General features: G+C 47.2%; 1 protein-coding gene across 1 annotated transcript in view; it reads left to right on the top strand.

The window, feature by feature from the left end:
- Nucleotides 1-17,158, top strand: part of SWAP70 (switching B cell complex subunit SWAP70) — a 74,304-nt gene that overhangs the window by 50,345 nt on the left and 6,801 nt on the right. Inside the window, 4 exon segments of the mRNA XM_043971973.1 lie at nt 3,483-3,664; nt 9,853-9,960; nt 11,449-11,615; nt 16,499-16,697. Coding sequence (XP_043827908.1) covers nt 3,483-3,664; nt 9,853-9,960; nt 11,449-11,615; nt 16,499-16,697 — 656 coding nt within the window.

Raw genomic sequence — 17,158 nt, 5'->3', positions numbered from 1 at the left:
TATTTGTCACGTGGTCATGCAGAGAAGTGATGAGCCTCCTTCTGATTGGCCCCACAGAGCAGTGCCCGTATAGCAGCAAAGGGGGCAGAAATCACAAAGAGGGAGCCTTGGGCTTGGTGTCGGGAAATCCTCCCTCACTGTTTGGGCCCTGGCTTCCCTCATCTGGCAGCCCCAAAGCCAAAGCCGAGTGGCTCCTGTTGTATGCTGTTGTGGAGAGTCTGGTGGTGGGACTTGTGGCCCCTGAGGCCCTGTTAGAGTCTGGGACGGCAGTGGCCGTCAAGAACCGCACAGTTTCACTGGGGGTCGGGCTATCTACAGAAACAGTTAGAACGTGAATTAGACCAGGATCTGTCGGTAAGCGTTTATTAAGCACCCGCCGTGTGCCAGATGCTGGGGATGCGCTAGAAGAGCGAGGTAGTGACCAGCCTCAAGAACCTTACGCTCTGTTGGGGGTAGCACCAAGTCACATGCGATACCCAGAAGAGCCAGGGGCGGGCACTAACTGTTGGGGTAAAAGACGCCTTGAGGGATGGTGAAACAGAGGGAGGAGGGTGGGGGGAGGAGCCGTTACATCAGTGGTCTGACCGGGAGGGGGTGGTGCTCCTGGAGGAAGAAGAATGTCATCTGGCAAAGAGGGCATCAGGGATCAGTCTTCCTTCCTTCAGTTAGAACAGGGTAGTGAGGGCAGGGAGGAGGGTGTTTGGATGCAGGAGATGAGAAACCACTCTTGGATCAGAGACATGAGATGGTCCCACTCGTGTGTTAGGAAATGACTTGGGGAGCTGGGTGAGGAACGGACTGTAGAAAGGCAGGGAAACCAGCCGAGAGCCCCCTGTGTGGTGCCCGTCCTGGGAGGAGGATGGGGAGGGGAGAGGGCACTGGATTGGAGTCCTGGGGTCTGAGTTGTGCCACTCTAGCCAGCTCACTTAACTCCTCTGCTTCCTGTAAAAAAGGGGGGGGTGGATCAGACGGTCTCTAGGGCCCCTCTGAGCTTTAAATTCTTTGGGTGAATTGGGGTGAAAGGAGTGAGATGCTAGAGATGTCTGTAGAGGCGACACTGCCCTGGGGGGCAGGGATGTGCAGAGAGGGAGAGGAAGGTGTCCGAGATGATGCCACGATTGAGCCGGGGTGTCGGGAGAATTGGCTTTGGCAGAAGTGGCAGAGTCGAGAGGAGGGACGAGCTTTTGGGGACAGATGTTTTGGACATACTCATTTCTGAACTGTCCATGAGACGTCTGCGGGGAGGTGTCCACTAGGCAGTTGGAGAGACTGGTCTGGAGCTCAGAGGAGAGCCTAGGTCGGGGATTCATTCAACGAACATTCATGAAGTAGAACGCGGTGGTGCCTGGCATGAGGGAGATGCAGAGGAGACACAGACGTAGGCGGGAGCGGGGCCAGGAGAACAGTGCAGAGGGAGAGCCTCGACCTCGTCCCAAGGTCTGAGCTTCACGTGGGGTGAAGTGGACGAGAATCGTATGACGGGAAGCACAGTGTGGGCTTATCTTGTCCAGTCTCTTTTACGTAATATATTTGGGGAAATTGCTAGGAGGAAGGAATTCAGCCAGAGATTTCTTTGACAACTAAGGATGTGGCTTCCTGCTCCTTGGTTACCTGAGCAGAAGGAAGGCACCTGTTCTGAGTTCCCAGCAATAAGTAGAGCAAAAAGAGGCAAGGCCGCTTCAGATTTGGGGTGCTTTTGGCTACTTTTTGGGTCTTCTAAAATGTGAAATGAATTCTTCAAGAATACAAATAGGCACATAGGGAATGTCTTCAAATGTTACACTATTGAAGGCTTTCTGGTTTGGACCCTGTTCCTCTGGAGACTTGGGGGGAGAGGAAGATCCTGGCTTTTTTCTTCCTTGGTCTCCTATTTCAGTTACAAAACCCTGGGTTTGTGGGAGAGTGAGGAAGGCTTCAGTAAAAGCTGGCAGCAGTTCTTAGTGGATCCTTTTAAACATTTGTGTGGAATACCACCTTGGGGAGGGGAAGTTAGGAAGCTCCCCTGATTTTTTTCCCCAGCCTCTTATGAGTCCCATTGTTTCTACCAGTATCTTCTTCTAGGAACCTATGCATATCCTAGAAAAAGAAGCATGTAATTTTTTTTAAGGGGAGGGACTCTGTGGTTAATTCTGACATAGAATCCCATAATTTCAGAGTTGGAAGGGACCGAAGCAGCTTTCCCACTCAAAAGGGAGCTGATTAAGAATCTTCCTCCAGGGCAGCTAGGTGGCGCAGTGGATAGAGCACCGGCCCTGGAGTCAGGAGTACCAGAGTTCAAATCCAGTCTCAGACACTTAACACTTACTAGCTGTGTGACCCTGGGCAAGTCACTTAACCCCAATTGCCTCACTAAAAAAACTAAAAAAAAAAAAAAAAAAGAATCTTCCTCCTGATCTATATCAGATTAATTGCTGTGTTGGTGGGGGGGGAGGGAGAGAGAAAAATTTGAAACTAGAAATCTTATTAAAAAACAAATGTTGAAAACTATCTCTAAATGTAACTTGAAAATAATAAAACATTTATATGAAAACGAATCTTCCTCATGGGCAGCTAGGTGGCACAGTGGATAGAAGACCAGCCCAGAAGTCAGGAGCACCTGAGTTCAAATCTGGCTTCAGACACTTACTAGCTGTGTGACTCTGGGCAAGTCACTTAACCTAAAGTCACCCCCCTAAAACAAAAACAAGAATTTCTTCCTCAGCATTGCTGACAAGTGACCATCCAGCTTCCATTTAAAAGCCCTTAATGAGGTAAGGCACTATCTCCTGAGCTAATTTAAGTCTGCCTCTGCACCTTCCACCCATCATTCCCTTCTGGGGCCCAGAAGAACAAAGCTGTTCCCTCTTCTGCCCATCGGATACTTTGGAGAGGTGCCATGTTCCCTCCTGAGTGAGGCTTCTGGGCTCCCTCAGGTGGCATTTGTCGGGCCAGCTCGCCAGTTTCATTATCATTCTAGTCAGCGTCTTCTGGTTGGACTTTCTCTAGTCTAGGCAAGAGTGGAAGTCAGCTTGACTTGGTTTTAGTTTATAATTCCCCTCTTTCCTTTTTTCACAAGAGAATATTTCTTTATAGGAGAGGAAACAGAGACTTAGGCATAGGATTGATGGCAGGCAGTATAAGGGAATGTGAACATTTTCCTCATGGAGTCAGGATTGAAGCAGCTGTTCTGTTGTGCATCCTTGAAGGCGTCAGGATATGGAGGGAGGTGTCTCCCTCTAGCACAGACTGAAGAAAATGTTAGATGGGAGAGCCAATGAGAGATCAGAGAACTCTTGTGGCTGCCCATGCTGGGAGCAGGGCTTCTGTTGGCCTACTTTCTGAGGGTTAAGGGAACAAAGAAATGCCTTAGATTCTTAGAACTCTTGGAATAACTGGGGCAGGGGCAGTAATGAATAAGAGATATCACTGCACACAGTGTCAGTGTAGCAAAGTCATGATTATTCCCCTTCTCATTTTCCTTCCTTATGGAAAACATTTTACAGCCATTCATTCTACTCTCCACTTGCTGAAGTTGGGCAGCCCACCCCCTCACAAAGAAGCCCGCCAGAGACGGAAGGAGTTGAGGAAGAAGATGCTGGCAGAACAGGAGGAGCTGGAGAGGCAGATGAAGGAGCTCCAGGCTGCCAATGAGAATAAGCAGCAGGAGCTGGAGCAAGTGAGAAAGGTGGGTGTGTCGTGCCCTCTGCCATCGGCCGAGTCTGATCCGTGGGCTCCTGCCCTTGGCTCCGGCCGGGGCCCAGACCTGGCTCTGTCATGCCCATTCATTCCCCTCCCCTGAGCCTCGGGCTTCCACGGAGGGTCAGGAGGGGTGTTGGGAGGCTTTGCCGGTCAGCCTCGTCCATGGCAAACGCAGGCAGGCCCCTGTGCCGCATCCCCTAAGTTGAGGAGGTCTGCACTGACAGACTATATTGTTGACCTCAATTAACCTGTACTCCGAGCTGGGTACCGGGCCAAGTGTTGGAGATCCAAAGAAAGACAAAACAAAATCCCTGCTCTTAGGGAGCTTGCCTTTTATTGAATAAACTAGGTCCGTATAAGATAGATGGAGGGGATGGATGGGTAGGGCTTCAGCAGCAGCTGGGGCGACTGGGAAAGGCTGTCCAGAAGAGGCAGGCCTTGTGCCAGATGTGCCATTTAGAAAAAAGGGACCTGTGGCATGAGTTAACACAGCTCTGGTTTTCAGTAGCTGACTAAGAATCGAAGTGCGCGCTGATGAGCTGGGCCCAGACCCTGGTGCCTGTTCGTGTCACATCTGCCTTCCTTCTCTCAGCTGCCCACTCCTCACCTCCACTACAGAGAGGGCTTTTTTCTTTCATTTTCTTTAGAAATCTCCTGGCTGAGGAGATTCTCCGGACTTCACCCCGTTGGCCTTGCAGACACTACCCTGTTTTTCTCTGTTCTTGTCTCTAATTTTCCAGTTAACCTTTTCTCTCCCTGGGCCCTTAATAGGAACATCCCCTGCCCTCAGAGAGCTTCAATTCCATTAGGGGAGAGAACACACATAAATCAGGAAACACAGAGTACACACAAAATAAATGTAAGAGAAATTTTGGGAAGAAAGGCATGAGGAGCTGTGGCCCTTGCTCAGCATCTCCCTGTCTTTAGGATCATTGGATTGTTAGAGTCGAAGGAGATTTTTGGGACACTGTAGTTTTCCAGGTGACAACATTAAGGGATTAGGCGACTTGCCCAATGTCAAAGTGGCAGCTTTAGGCCAGTAGGGAGAAGTATTAGGAAATTGGCATCAATTTTATAACAATCTTAAAGTTTTGGTTTAAAAGAACACAAACCAACAACCCTCTAGGGCTCCACGAAAGCAGTTCTGAAAGCTAGATAAATACCCTGAGATCATACTTATTTTAATTTTACAAAATTTGACTGAGCACTTAATAGCTTCGTTGAAGGAATAAGAAGAAATCCCGAAGAATCAGACTGCTAAAATGGGTGCTTTTGGAGAATCCTAAGTGATTATCGTTCAGCTAGGTGGTACAGTGGATAGAGCACTGGGCTTGGAATCAGGAAGACTCATCTTCATGAGTTCAAATCTGGCCTCTGACACTTCCTAGCTGTGTGACCCTGGGCAAGTCAGTTCACCCTGTTTGCCTCAGTTTCCTCATCCGTAAGATGAGCTGGAGAAGGATGAAGCAAACCCCTCCAGTATCTTTGCCAAGAAATCCCCAAATGGGGTCACGGAGAGTCAGACACGCTTGGGAGCTGAGAGCTCTGGAAGCCACTGCTGTGGATTTAGTCGCCCCCAGGGCCTGTTGCTGGCTTGCAGGGGTTTGTGCTGGACTGTGCTCTCTCCCCAGTGAGACAGACCTCTTCTGACCTTCTCCGTTGTCTTGGGCTGGAAAATTGCCTTCCCGTGTCCTTTTGTTGGTTCTGCCACTCCAGAATTCATTCTGACGCATTATTTTAAAGTTGTTTGGAAGGGATTTGAGAGAGCTCGGGTGAGTCCCTGCCTTTACTCCACCATCTTGGCTCCGTCCCCTCTTCGCCACCTCTGTTATCTCTAGGCCTGCATCCCTGACGACTGGATGTTTTAAATTGGTTGTCCATGCCCCAAACAGAGCTTATTAGGTTGCCCTTAAAGCCCCGACTGCAGGTTCCATCTGCTGGGGCCAATAAATCAGATATCTCCTAACCATCTCTACCTGGAACTGTGCTCAGCACTGGCGATGGAAAGAAGCAGCAGCCCCCGACATTCCAAGAGCTTGCATTCCTTTCCCCATGCGTCTCTTCTCGTATTCTGATTTCCTTCAAATACCCCCAAATAGCTCTCATTCCAGCTGGAATCAGTCGTTGTGACGTGGATCCGAGGTCTTCCTCGTCCTCCGGGTGCTGCCTCACTTTTCAGTGCCCTCATCAAACTGATGTTTACTAAGAACGGGACGCTTGCATCACTGATGAGTACGAGGGGATTGTCACCCTATATTCGTGGGCTGTCCTTCAGTCTTTTTCAGACTGCTCCCCGGCCACGGCCCCTCCTATCCTGTCATGGGGAACCCACACGTAGGAGAACCAGAACCCAAAACAGTTTGGTGAACTCGCGAGCTCCCAGGATGACCCCCAGGAGCCCCTCCCGCCTCCCGCAGATTCCATATCTTCTAGGTGGAGAAGTGACTTTGTGGATGGAGACCGTTTCATGATCTTTGTGTCATTGCCCAGCCAGTGACCACAGAAGAGAAGACTTCTTAAAAAAGGCATATAATGAGGTGGGGGCGGGGCAGCTAGGTGGCACAGTAGATAAAGCAATGGCCCGAGATTCAGGAGGACCTGAGTTCAAATCCAGCCTCAGACACTTGACACTTACTAACTGCGTGACCCTGGGCAAGTCACTTAACCCTCATTGGCCCACGCAAAAAAAGAAGAAGAAGAAGAGGGGGAGGAGGCTTCTCTCTGTCTGGAACGGGCTTGCTTGTTCTAATAGAAGTTTGTACTTCATGGCCCTGCCATCAGTGAACAGCAGAAGTGGTTTCTGAGCCCCACTTCCCCTCCAGGGCAGTCACGACACAACCAGTAGCTGCATTTGCTTTCAGGGGCACTTTCAGTTGTGCTCCAAAGCCTTCCGTGGCCCTGCGTTGCCTGGAGATAAAAGCCAGACTTCTCTGCCCGACACTTGGCCCTCTGCCAGCTGCTTCCAGTTGACCTGTCCGGCCTTATTTCACTTGTTCCCATTGTGCCCTCTACATTTCAGTGAAATGCCCACTCTCATCTTGGCCTCTTCCTTCCCTACATTTGTGCAGAGGACCTTCCAAGCCTGGAATACGTGATCTCTTCACTGTCTCTGCCTGATGAAAGAAAGATTCTCTTTAAGGCTGGGGTCAGCTCCCACTTCCTCCTTTGAAAATCATTTTCAGGAATGCAGTTTTCCTCCTTGAGTTTTCCCAGAACACTACATCTGGGCCTCTCCTTTGTCCTTATAATTTCCTGTTACCTTATATCATGCTGATTTTGTATGCGTGCTGTCTCTCCCTCTTCCCTCTCCCTCATCTCCCCTTGGCATTTCTCTGAGGGGAAGTCCCCTATTGTTTCTCCACTGCTCAGCTCATGGCTTTGCACACACACAGAAGACTCTTCATGGGTTTTTAAAATTTGTTTTGTTTTTGCCTTTTTTTTTTTTTTGTAGGGCAGTGAGGGTTAAGTGACTTGCCCATGGTCACACAGCTAGTGTCAAGTGTCTGGGGCTGGATTTGAACTCAGGTCCTCCTGAATCCAGGGTGGGTGCTTTATCCACTGTACCACCCAGCTGCCCCTTAATGGGTATTTCTTGAGTTAAACCTAATGACACCTTGGCATTTTTATGTGTGTGGGAAAATAAATGGCAAATGCAGTGTTAGCTTGCAAAGGGTAGTTGGGCTTCAAAGAATTTGAGAGTTTGAAGGGATCTCCATGGCTGTTAGTCCAACCAATAACTGAATTTGAATAAGTCTTCTGCAGGACAAGCTGGCTGGGGGTACTTGTCCTTAGAATAAAGCCAAAGACAAAAGAAAATAGTCTTAGAAAGCAAGCATTTCTTTCTGCCACGAGAAAGTGAATTAACATTAGTGACAACGTTGCTTTTTTGCTTGTTTCATTTTTGCTAGAAAAGAGACCCGTGGAGGGACAGTGCAGGAGAGGATGGAGGGTGAGAAGAATGGCGGCAGTTTGTAATTTGCCGTAGCTGTCATTTTCTACTTCACTATGAAAATGAAAGAAGGAAATCACGGAACTTTATTTCCTGAATTATTTGATTGAGTGAGGGAAGAAATGTTTGTTATATTATTTTATATTCTGCTCAGTCCTCTTAAAAGGCTTCCAGGGCAGGGCAGCTAGGTGGCACAGTAGATTAAGCTCCAGCCCTGGATTCAAGAGGACCTGAGTTCAAATGTGACCTCAGACACTCGACACTAACTGTATGATTCTGGGCAAGTCACTTAACCCTCATTGACCTGCAAAAAAAAAAAAAAGGCTTCCAGGTGTCATGATATCACTTTCTATATTTAAACATCTTTGGGCAAAATTTTTATGGTTTACATGGTTGGTGATATTTAAGTAGTAACATCAGAGAGTACTTTAAAAATAGGCCTTACTCTTGGTTTTTGTTCACATGCTTTTGGTTAGTTGACGTAAATCATTATTTCATTATTTGTAGACATGGGGGGAAAAACCCTGTTTCTGTGGTTTAAAACCTGTGTGCTTACCTTGTCACTCATGTTGCTTCTTACTTACTGGCAAAGTTTTGTGGAAGAATTGTGCTTGGGACTTTCCTGTAACTTGTGGGACTTGAAAAAAAGCAAAACAGGAGGCAGCTAGATGGTGCAGTGGATAGAGCACCAGCTCTGGATTCAGGAGGACCTGAGCTCAAATCTGGCCCAGGCATTTGACACTTACTAACTGTGTGACCCTGGGCAAGTCACTTAACCCCCATTGCCCCACAAAAAAAAAAGAAAAGCAAAACAAAATAGAAAAATAGCTTAAGGTAACCTTGTCTCTGAGTCTGTGTTAATAGAACGACAATCACTGAAACTTTGGGCTCATCTAATTTTAACCTTTTGAGGCTGGAAGGGACCTTAATGTAGTCCAATTTTTTCCCCAGAATTAGCTTCTTGGTTCATTTATTTGGTGGCTTCAGTGGTTAATGGTGCACCCAAGATTTCTTGTGGTTGGCATAAGGAAATAAAAATAAGTACATACATGCAACTAGGTGGTGCAGTGGATAGAGTGCAGGGCCTGGAGTCAAGAAGACTCATCTTCCCGAGTTCAAATCTGGCATCAGACACTTACTAGCCTTGAGACCCTGGGCAAGTCACGTCAGTTTCTTCCTCTGTAAAGTGAGCTAGAGGAGATGGCAAACCACCCCAGTCTCTTTGCCAAGAAACCCCCCCTAAATGGGGTCACGAAGAGTCAGATGTGACTGAAATGACTCAACAGCAGACACGCGCACACACAGAGCAAGGCCTGGTGAATGGTAACGAGAGCTGACGTTCGCAAACCCCTCGAGAACAAGATCTGTCTCCATTTTGTTTTTATGTCCACAGTGCTTTGTAGGTAATCGATTCTTAAATGCTTTTCCATTCCCTTCCAAATCACAGTTTGTTTATCCATTTCCCTCTCATTGGGAATCTACTTTATTTTCCATATATTTGCTACTATAAAAGGTGCTAGTGTAGATATTTTGGTGGCTATGGAGCCTTTATTTTTATCATAGACCTCAAGGGGATTTTTTTTTTCAGTAGAAATAATGTTTTAAAATACATGTATCACCCATAAAGGACAAATATCTCTGTAAGAGTAGGCACATTTTAAAAATGGATTTTGCCAGGAAGCCATTGGCAGGATTTTGTCTCTCAACTCGATGATAACTAGCTTAGAAAAGGGAAGTAGATCCTGTGCGTCCCAGAGTAATGAGTTTCACTCATTAGGCTGAAGTACATCTAAAAAGATTTGTGTTCTTCAGTGGATGATAAGCTTAATATGAATCACTAAAAAGGCAAATGCAAACTTGGGACTTATTGAGAGAAACATAACGGACAGACTTAGGCAGGTGAAAGATTTCACTGTGCTGTGCCCTGCTCAGAGCCCTGGGGGAGTGCTTATGTTCACTTGGGAAGACATCTACCCCACGAGGACTGGTTCAGCAAATCTGTTTATTAGAATAGAAAGAAAGTATGTGCATTCAACTCAGTTCTGAAATAGAAGTTCAAAGAGGATGATTTTCTACATTCTTCAAGCCCTGTGATTCATGAGGTTGCTTAAATGTTCTGCAGTGTATTTACGTGGTCCATTAGTGGTATTCCTGTTCTCCAAATTGGTATGTAATTGGTCAACTCATTTTAAAAATTATGTGTTATTTTTTACTAAACTACACAGAAACTGGAAGAAGCAGCATCCCGTGCTGCCGAAGAGGAGAAGAAACGCCTTCAGACCCAAGTGGAACTGCAGGACAGGTTTAGCCTGGAGCTGGAAAGAGAGAAACTAGTAAGCATCATATAAAGCAAAAGCATTTTTTCTTCCACCCACCAGTATGGTACCATGGAAAGGGGACAAGCCCTGCCTGTGTGTGTGTTCTGACAAGTGACCTTATTCTGGTTTCAATGAGGGGGCTTGATTAGATCATTTCTAAGATCCTTAAAAAAATTTTTTTTTTTAAATTTAAAATTTAAAATGTTTTCCAAGATCCTTTTTAACACTAAAACTCAATGACTATCACCCCTTCCTTTCCCTCCTCTTCCTCCTTCCTTTCCCCAATATTTTCTTTTTCAAATGAAAATTGGGTGTGGGTTAGTAGAGTCATATGAACATCTGGGCCCCTGCCTTCCGTGAGCCTGGCTGCCTTCATTCTCATTAGAAAATCTCACTCTTACTAAGGAACATTGACTCAACCAGAATTACTCAGAAATCTAGGCCTCCTCATATTTCTTCTTCCCTAAAGCAGTTTCTCATTGTGTGGCATTAAAGAGGCTGTGACTGCAGATGTATGTAAGAAAAAAGAAGACAAGGGGCCTCTAGGTGGCGCAGTGGATAAAGCACTGGCCCTTGGATTCAGGAGGACCTGAGTTCAAATGTGGCCTCAGACACTTGACACTTTCTAGCTGTGTGACCCTGGGCAAGTCACTTAACCCTCATTGCCCCGTGGGGGAGGGGAAGAAAGAAAAAAGAAGACAGAGAGGGATGGTTCACAGATAGCTGAGAGGCTGGCATCTTTAGGATTCTCTTTTCCTTCAAGTTTCAGGCTTCTGGCTGAGCATCTTTGATTTTCATTGAAATCCAGACCATTCAGATGCTCCCTGCCCAGTTCCCTGCTAGACTCTGTCCCTTAGGGATGGAAGTGTACCGAGATGGGGAATGATAGTCTGATGCCCCCAGTCTAGGAGAGCCAGAAGGGACGAAAGAGAGAGAGGCAGCGGGCAGGCACTGAGAAAGCAGGGAGGAGGATGTGCCTCCTTCCCTCCTAAAATACGTAGTGGCCGGTTGGCTGGGCCTTCCTCTTTAACCTTCTGTCTAGCCTTCCACTTAACCCTTTACTGGTAACTAGTAGTTGCTTTTCAATGGGAGATTCCATTCCTGATTATAGGAAGGGAAGTTTTTAGAGGGACGGGCAAATGGCAGTATTTACATTAGATTTGATTCTGAATTCTAAGTCATGGTTAGATTAGAAGGGGAGACCCTGTTTTGAAAGGCTGACCCATGGCGGTTCTGTTCTGAGCGGGGTTCTGGGGGATGAGTCTTGTCATGGAGGCCTGCCCATCTTCTAGGGTGGGACTGATTGTCTTTTTTTGTTTGTTTGTTTGCTTTTAGTGAGGCAATGGGGGTTAAGTGACTTGCCCAGGGTCACACAGCTAGTAAGTGTTAAGTGTCTGAGGCCGGATTTGAACTCAGGTCCTCCTGACTCCAGGGCCGGTGCTCCACTGCGCCACCTAGCTGCCCCTGATTGTCGTTTAAACTCTTCTCATCTCATCCCATTAGATCCGGCAGCAGATGGAAGAGCAGGTTGCCCAGAAGTCATCAGAACTGGAGCAGTATTTGCAGAGGGTCCGGGAGCTGGAAGACATGTACCTGAGGCTGCAGGAGGCCCTAGAAGATGAGAGGCAAGCGCGGCAGGATGAAGAGACGGTCAGGAAGCTTCAGGCCAGGTGTGGCTCATTCGACTAAAGTCCGTGATAAATGTTCTCATCAGCCCCACAGAAAAAGGGGACACAGACTCAAAACTGGTTTAAGTAAGACACAATTCTGACATGGTAGCAGCACCAACAGCTCACCCACTATTTCTATGGAATCTCCCTCCAGTCCCTGTCCATTCAGGTGAATGCACGTGTGTGCTTTTGCTTTTCTGAAGCAGGTCTCAGAGACGATAAATGACTATTCGGTTGCTTCTTTGCATCAGGGAACTTTCAGCTGAGGGAGTTTCCTGTACTAATGAAATGATAGATTCAGATCACACATCCCCCACAACCCATCTCTGCTTTTAGGCACTGGGTCTTCCTCTGATGCCTCCCTGGGTCTTGGGGTCTTCTTAAAGCATCTGCCAGCGGTCTCTGGGCTCCTGTATATAGGTGGTGGGAAGTGTCTGTTATCTGAGACCACCCCTACCTGAATACAGGGGGGCACGAAGCCCCTTTCAGAGGGGTGTCAGGGCTTTGATCTGGGAGTGTGGAAGAAACCAGGAAGGTTCTGAAGGATCCCAGCAGCCCTCCGCCAGAGTGTGACTGTGCCTAGGATGTGTGTTTCCTCTCTTTGTTTGGGTTTTTTTTTTTTTTGTTTTTTAGTGAGGCAATTGGGGTTAAGTGACTTGCCCAGGGTCACACAGCTAGTAAGTGTTACATGTCTGAGGCCGGATTTGAACTCGGGTACTCCTGACTCTAGGGCCGGTGCTCTATCCACTGCGCCACCTAGCTGCCCCTGTGTTTCCTCTCTTTAAATGACTTACTGGCTCATGTTCTGTGCTTCAGGTTCCCAGATCCCAAATCTATAACTGCTGGGAGATGTCTGACATTGAGCTCTGTTCCCTGGGAGGCCGGGCAGGCTCCAGCTGAACTCTGGGCAAAGGCTCCCTCTAGACAGTGGCCTTGAGGAGAACGGTGACCGTGCTGGTCAGTCTGAGAGCAGACGGTGCTTGGGAAGGAGAAGGCGACGACGATGTTTCTTGGGCAGGAGACTTAAGGCTTGGTGTAGAGTGTGGGTCCAGTTCTGGGGCCAAGGTTAGCAAGACGGCAATGGGATTGAAAGCCATTTTAAGGACAGATCGAAGGACCTAGAAAGGTTAAGAATGCTTTCAAAACCTTCACTTGAATCTTCTACTCTCTTAAACTGTCACCTTATTTTTCCCTTCCCTTTCTTGGAGTCAAACTCCTAGAAAAAGCTGTGGTCAGTAGTAAGAAAATCACCACTGTCAAGGTACAAGGTGATTTCTTTCCGTCAGAGGAGGGCAGGGTGAGGCAGGACCCAAAGTGGGGCTTAGCAAATGTTTAACAAAAGTTTAAAAAAATACAGCATGACATAGATAATGTCAATTTGTGGTTTTCTAAGTTAATATGCAGCCTGCAGGGATGTGTGTCTGATTCTTCTTGTCCAGCCACGGATCAGATCCATCTTCTCCTTTATTTTTTCTTGTTAAATAGGAGTTTGGTTGTAGAAGAGACCTATTAGCTACTGACAACAACCTTTATTAGGGTTAAATTTGAAGGAAGACCACAATCATATGCAAGTCCCACTGAGGCTGAAAGGGATGTCTTCAACTTTTAGAATTAGAACTTTACGGATGAAACTCCCGAAGTAATTCATGATGGAACTGGGCACAGACACATCTTTTGGACTAATATAATAAGGCATCTAGTCAGTAGACATATATTAAGTACCTGCTGTGTACCAGGCTCTATGCTAAGCAATGAAAGATACAAATAAAAAGGAAGACAGTCTCTGCCCTCAAGGGGCTTACAATCTAATGGGGGAAAGCATACAAAAGGAAGCTGAAGGGGGTGTGTCAGTGCCAGAGGTTACCCAGCAGGGGGGAGCATGATGTTCACGGTGTTGAAGGCAGCACACAGAGTGGCTGAGGGAAAATGAAGTTAGCTGGAGGAGTCTGAGCCTTGTGCTGGAGGGGAGGCGGCTGAGGGGGCTTAGGGGTGTTGAGCAGCAAAGCTGATTCCTTCTGCAGCAGGATGAGATTTCAGGCTGGTGTTCCTGGAGCCGGACCCAGCAGAGCAGCTGCTTCAAACTGTGCCTTCTGTGCACAGCGACTTGGCGAGCAGTCTACTGCATAGAGACCCTTTATCCTGAGCTGTTTGACTGCCTTTTTTTTTTTTTTTTTTTGAGGCAGGAACCTATTTGGAATGTGTGATAGTCATATCTCTTTTAAAAAATACATGGAGGTGAAGGGAAAATAGGGCTAAGCTTTAACATGAAGAATTTAGCTCATGTACAAGAAAAGGTTGCTTGGTAGTTAAGGTTGCTAAACCTTGAGAAAGGTGATTGAGGGAATCCCTTTAGGGAATTCTTTTAAAAAAGCAGAGTCATAGAGCTGGGAATTATTCTCTAGGTCATCTGGTCTGAACCTTTCATCTTTTATTATTATTATTATTATTGCAGGGCAATGAGGGTTAAGTGACTTGCCCAGGGTCACACAGCTAGTAAAGTGTCAAGTGTCTGAGGCCGGATTTGAACTCAGGTCTTCCTGAATCCAGGGCTAGTGCTTTATCCACTGTACCACCTAGCTGCCCTTCTTTTATCTTAACATGTGGAAAAAACTGAGTTCCTAGAGGGGAATATTGAGTGAACAGGGGAGCCAGGGCCAGACCTCGAGTGTCCTGAGGTGCCATGCTGTTGGGGGAGGTCCTTCCTGAAAGCAGAGGCCTGGATCAGGTGGCTTGTGCAGGTCTTTAAGCTGATTATTTTCTAATTTAATAAGTTAATCATAATTTGCAAGGCCAAGCTTGTAATTTATTTTAAAACTTTTTTGGGGGTTTAAACTACATTATATTTGTGTATTACAGGTTGCACTTGCAAAAAAAAAAAGACATAAAGTTGGAAGGAAAGTTAAAAAGTAAACAAAATCTTTCTGACTTTACTGCATCTTGTAAAAGGAGCTAACCACGTGGGTAAAAGACACATTATTGAAAGGCAGATGTGTTCACAGCGTATAGCTTACAAATTAGAGAGGGAAGGCTTAGGTTAGTCAGTACCACAGTGTCCTAATAGATAGATGGCTTCTCATTGCAGTCATAGGATGGCGGAGAGAAGGCAGAGATTTGCCTGAGTTCTCCCCCAGATCCCTCCAAAATACTTTAAATAATGCCTCAAAACAGATTCTGGAGCAGCAGCACCCACAAAAGGATGGGGTAAAACAGTTTTTCAGCCCAACAGTAGTTAGAAGGTCGGCAGCAAAGGTGAGAGTGGAGCGTGGTCCAGTGCAGGCTGATGTAATTGGAAGCCACAGAGCAACAACCTAAGAATATTGGTCTTAAACAGTTGAGTTTTTGTTTGTGGGAGAAGCTTCACTGTTCCCACATTCAATCCAGGTCGCTCCCTTCCTCCTTTTCAGTTTTGGGCATGGTTCATTGTTCAGCTGCAGTGCCCGTGTAAGGTGCATGGACTAGGGAAGCAGCTGAATGAGCTTTGTCCCTACCTGTGCATATCAGAGGACAGATGATAAGCACTTGTTATCTGCTTGGTTTCAGCTCATGAAACAAAGGCCGTGTGCTGAATGCAATTAATGCCATTTGGTGATGGTGAGGATGATAAACATCAAGGAAATAAGCTTTTTTTTTTTTTTCTTGTAGCCAGGCTTATTTTTATCCTAATTGCCCATGTTGAGTGGTTAAGTCTCTGCTTGCAAGGCTGCCAAATAAGATAACTGCAGGATGGGTAAAAGGTAGCTTAGCAGTAATTCATGTGAAAAAAGACCTTGGAGTTTTATTGGACTGCAAGCTCAGTGTGTGCCAGTAACAATGTGGCTGCCAGACAAGTTAATGTGATCTTGAAATACAGAGTCAGAGAGAGTGTGTGTGTGTGTGTGTGTGGGGGGGTGTCGTATCCTCTATCCTAGACCGAGCTCTCCTGGACTGTGCTTCTGACCACCACACTCCTGAGAGGACACTGGAGAGTGGGAGGGCATCCAGAAAGAGGCTTAGAGCCACGGACTGTGAGGAGCCGATGAAGGAACTGAAGCCACTAGGGAGTGAGGACAGTGGGGCTGCCTGAAGGCCTCTAGAGGAAGATTGCGGCAGGGCTCCACATTTATGTTGTGCCCAGTTACCCTGTGACCCAGGTGCCCAATGCAGGAAGGGATGGATTTACGCTGCTCGGCGCAGACGGAGAGCTTGGCCCAGGGTGGAAGGGATTAGGAGGCTGGCCTTTGGCTTAGCACGAGGGCAGACTTTCTAACAGCTGTTGTTCAGAAGTAGCATGATTGCCTGGCGAGTCACGTGAAATTAACATGTATTTATGAAGCCCCTACTGTGTGTCAGATACTGGGCTGGCACTGGCAAGACGGCTTCCTACCTGCTCTCCTCCCTGCCGGGGACGTGTATAATAGAGCGGATGACCGCACGGATGACCGCACGGGACGGGAAGTTAGGTTACAGCAGCCCCTGATCCTGCCTGACTCAGAGATCCTGTAATTTCCTGTCGATTTCCTTTCTGTTTATTTTAGGGGAATTACAGATTTTGTATCTGACCTATCAAGTGGTGATTCCTGCCTCTCCATATCAGGTTCTCTCCTCTGTGTGTGTGTGTGCATGTGGTTTCCTGTCCCTAATGGTCCTGGTGCATTCACCCTCCGATGCTGCCTGATGGCTCACCGTGTTCCCCGCAGTGCATGCTCATTTGGTCTTGAATCCCACAGGGACGGGGAGCTTTGCCTGAGTGCCTAGAAGACCGTCCCCTTCCTCCTTCCCCCTTCTGTCACCCTCCTCCCACAAAGTCCTTGACTGTGTTTTATCAGGCCGTGGCAGGCCTGGCAGGAGATGTGATGGGACGGGTGGCTCTTTCCCGGCTTCATCCCCACTTCTCCCCTCTGCAGGCTGCTGGAAGAAGAGTCTTCCAAGAGAGCCGAGCTGGAGAAGTGGCACTTGGAGCAGCAGCAGGCCATCCAGACCACCGAGGCCGAGAAGCAGGAGCTGGAAAACCAGCGCATCCTCAAGGAACGCGCCCTCCAGGAGGCGATGGAGCAGCTGGAGCAGCTGGAGCTGGAGAGGAAGCAGGCGCTGGAGCAGTATGAGGTGAGCGCCTGCCTCCCCTGGGCTCCCAAGCTGCTCAGGATGGGACTCGGTTTTAAATAAGAGCCTGAAAACTGGGGGAGAGGACATAGACAAAAGCAAAAATAACACTTAGATTGAGTTTTAGTCCTTCAGTCTAGTGAACAGTCAGTCCTGCAAACATTTAAGGCTTCCTTCTTATTTTGGGAAAAAAATGTTTTTCTGAGTTTAATGAACATCAAAAAAGAGAACATTTCCATCTATCTATCTATCTATCTATCTATCTGTCTGTCTGTCTGTCTGTCTGTCTGTCTGTCTGTCTGTCTGTCTGTCTATCTATCTGTCTATCTATCTTTCCATCCATCCATCCATCCATCCATCCATCCATCCATCCATCCATCCATCCATCCATCCATCCATCCATCCATCCATCCATCCATCCATCCATCCATCCATCAATCCATCCATTCATCCATCCATCTATC

This window comes from Dromiciops gliroides, chromosome 6 (genome assembly GCF_019393635.1).
Source record: "Dromiciops gliroides isolate mDroGli1 chromosome 6, mDroGli1.pri, whole genome shotgun sequence".
Classification (NCBI taxonomy): Eukaryota; Metazoa; Chordata; class Mammalia; order Microbiotheria; family Microbiotheriidae; genus Dromiciops; species Dromiciops gliroides.
This window is presented reverse-complemented; position numbering and strand designations above follow the sequence as displayed.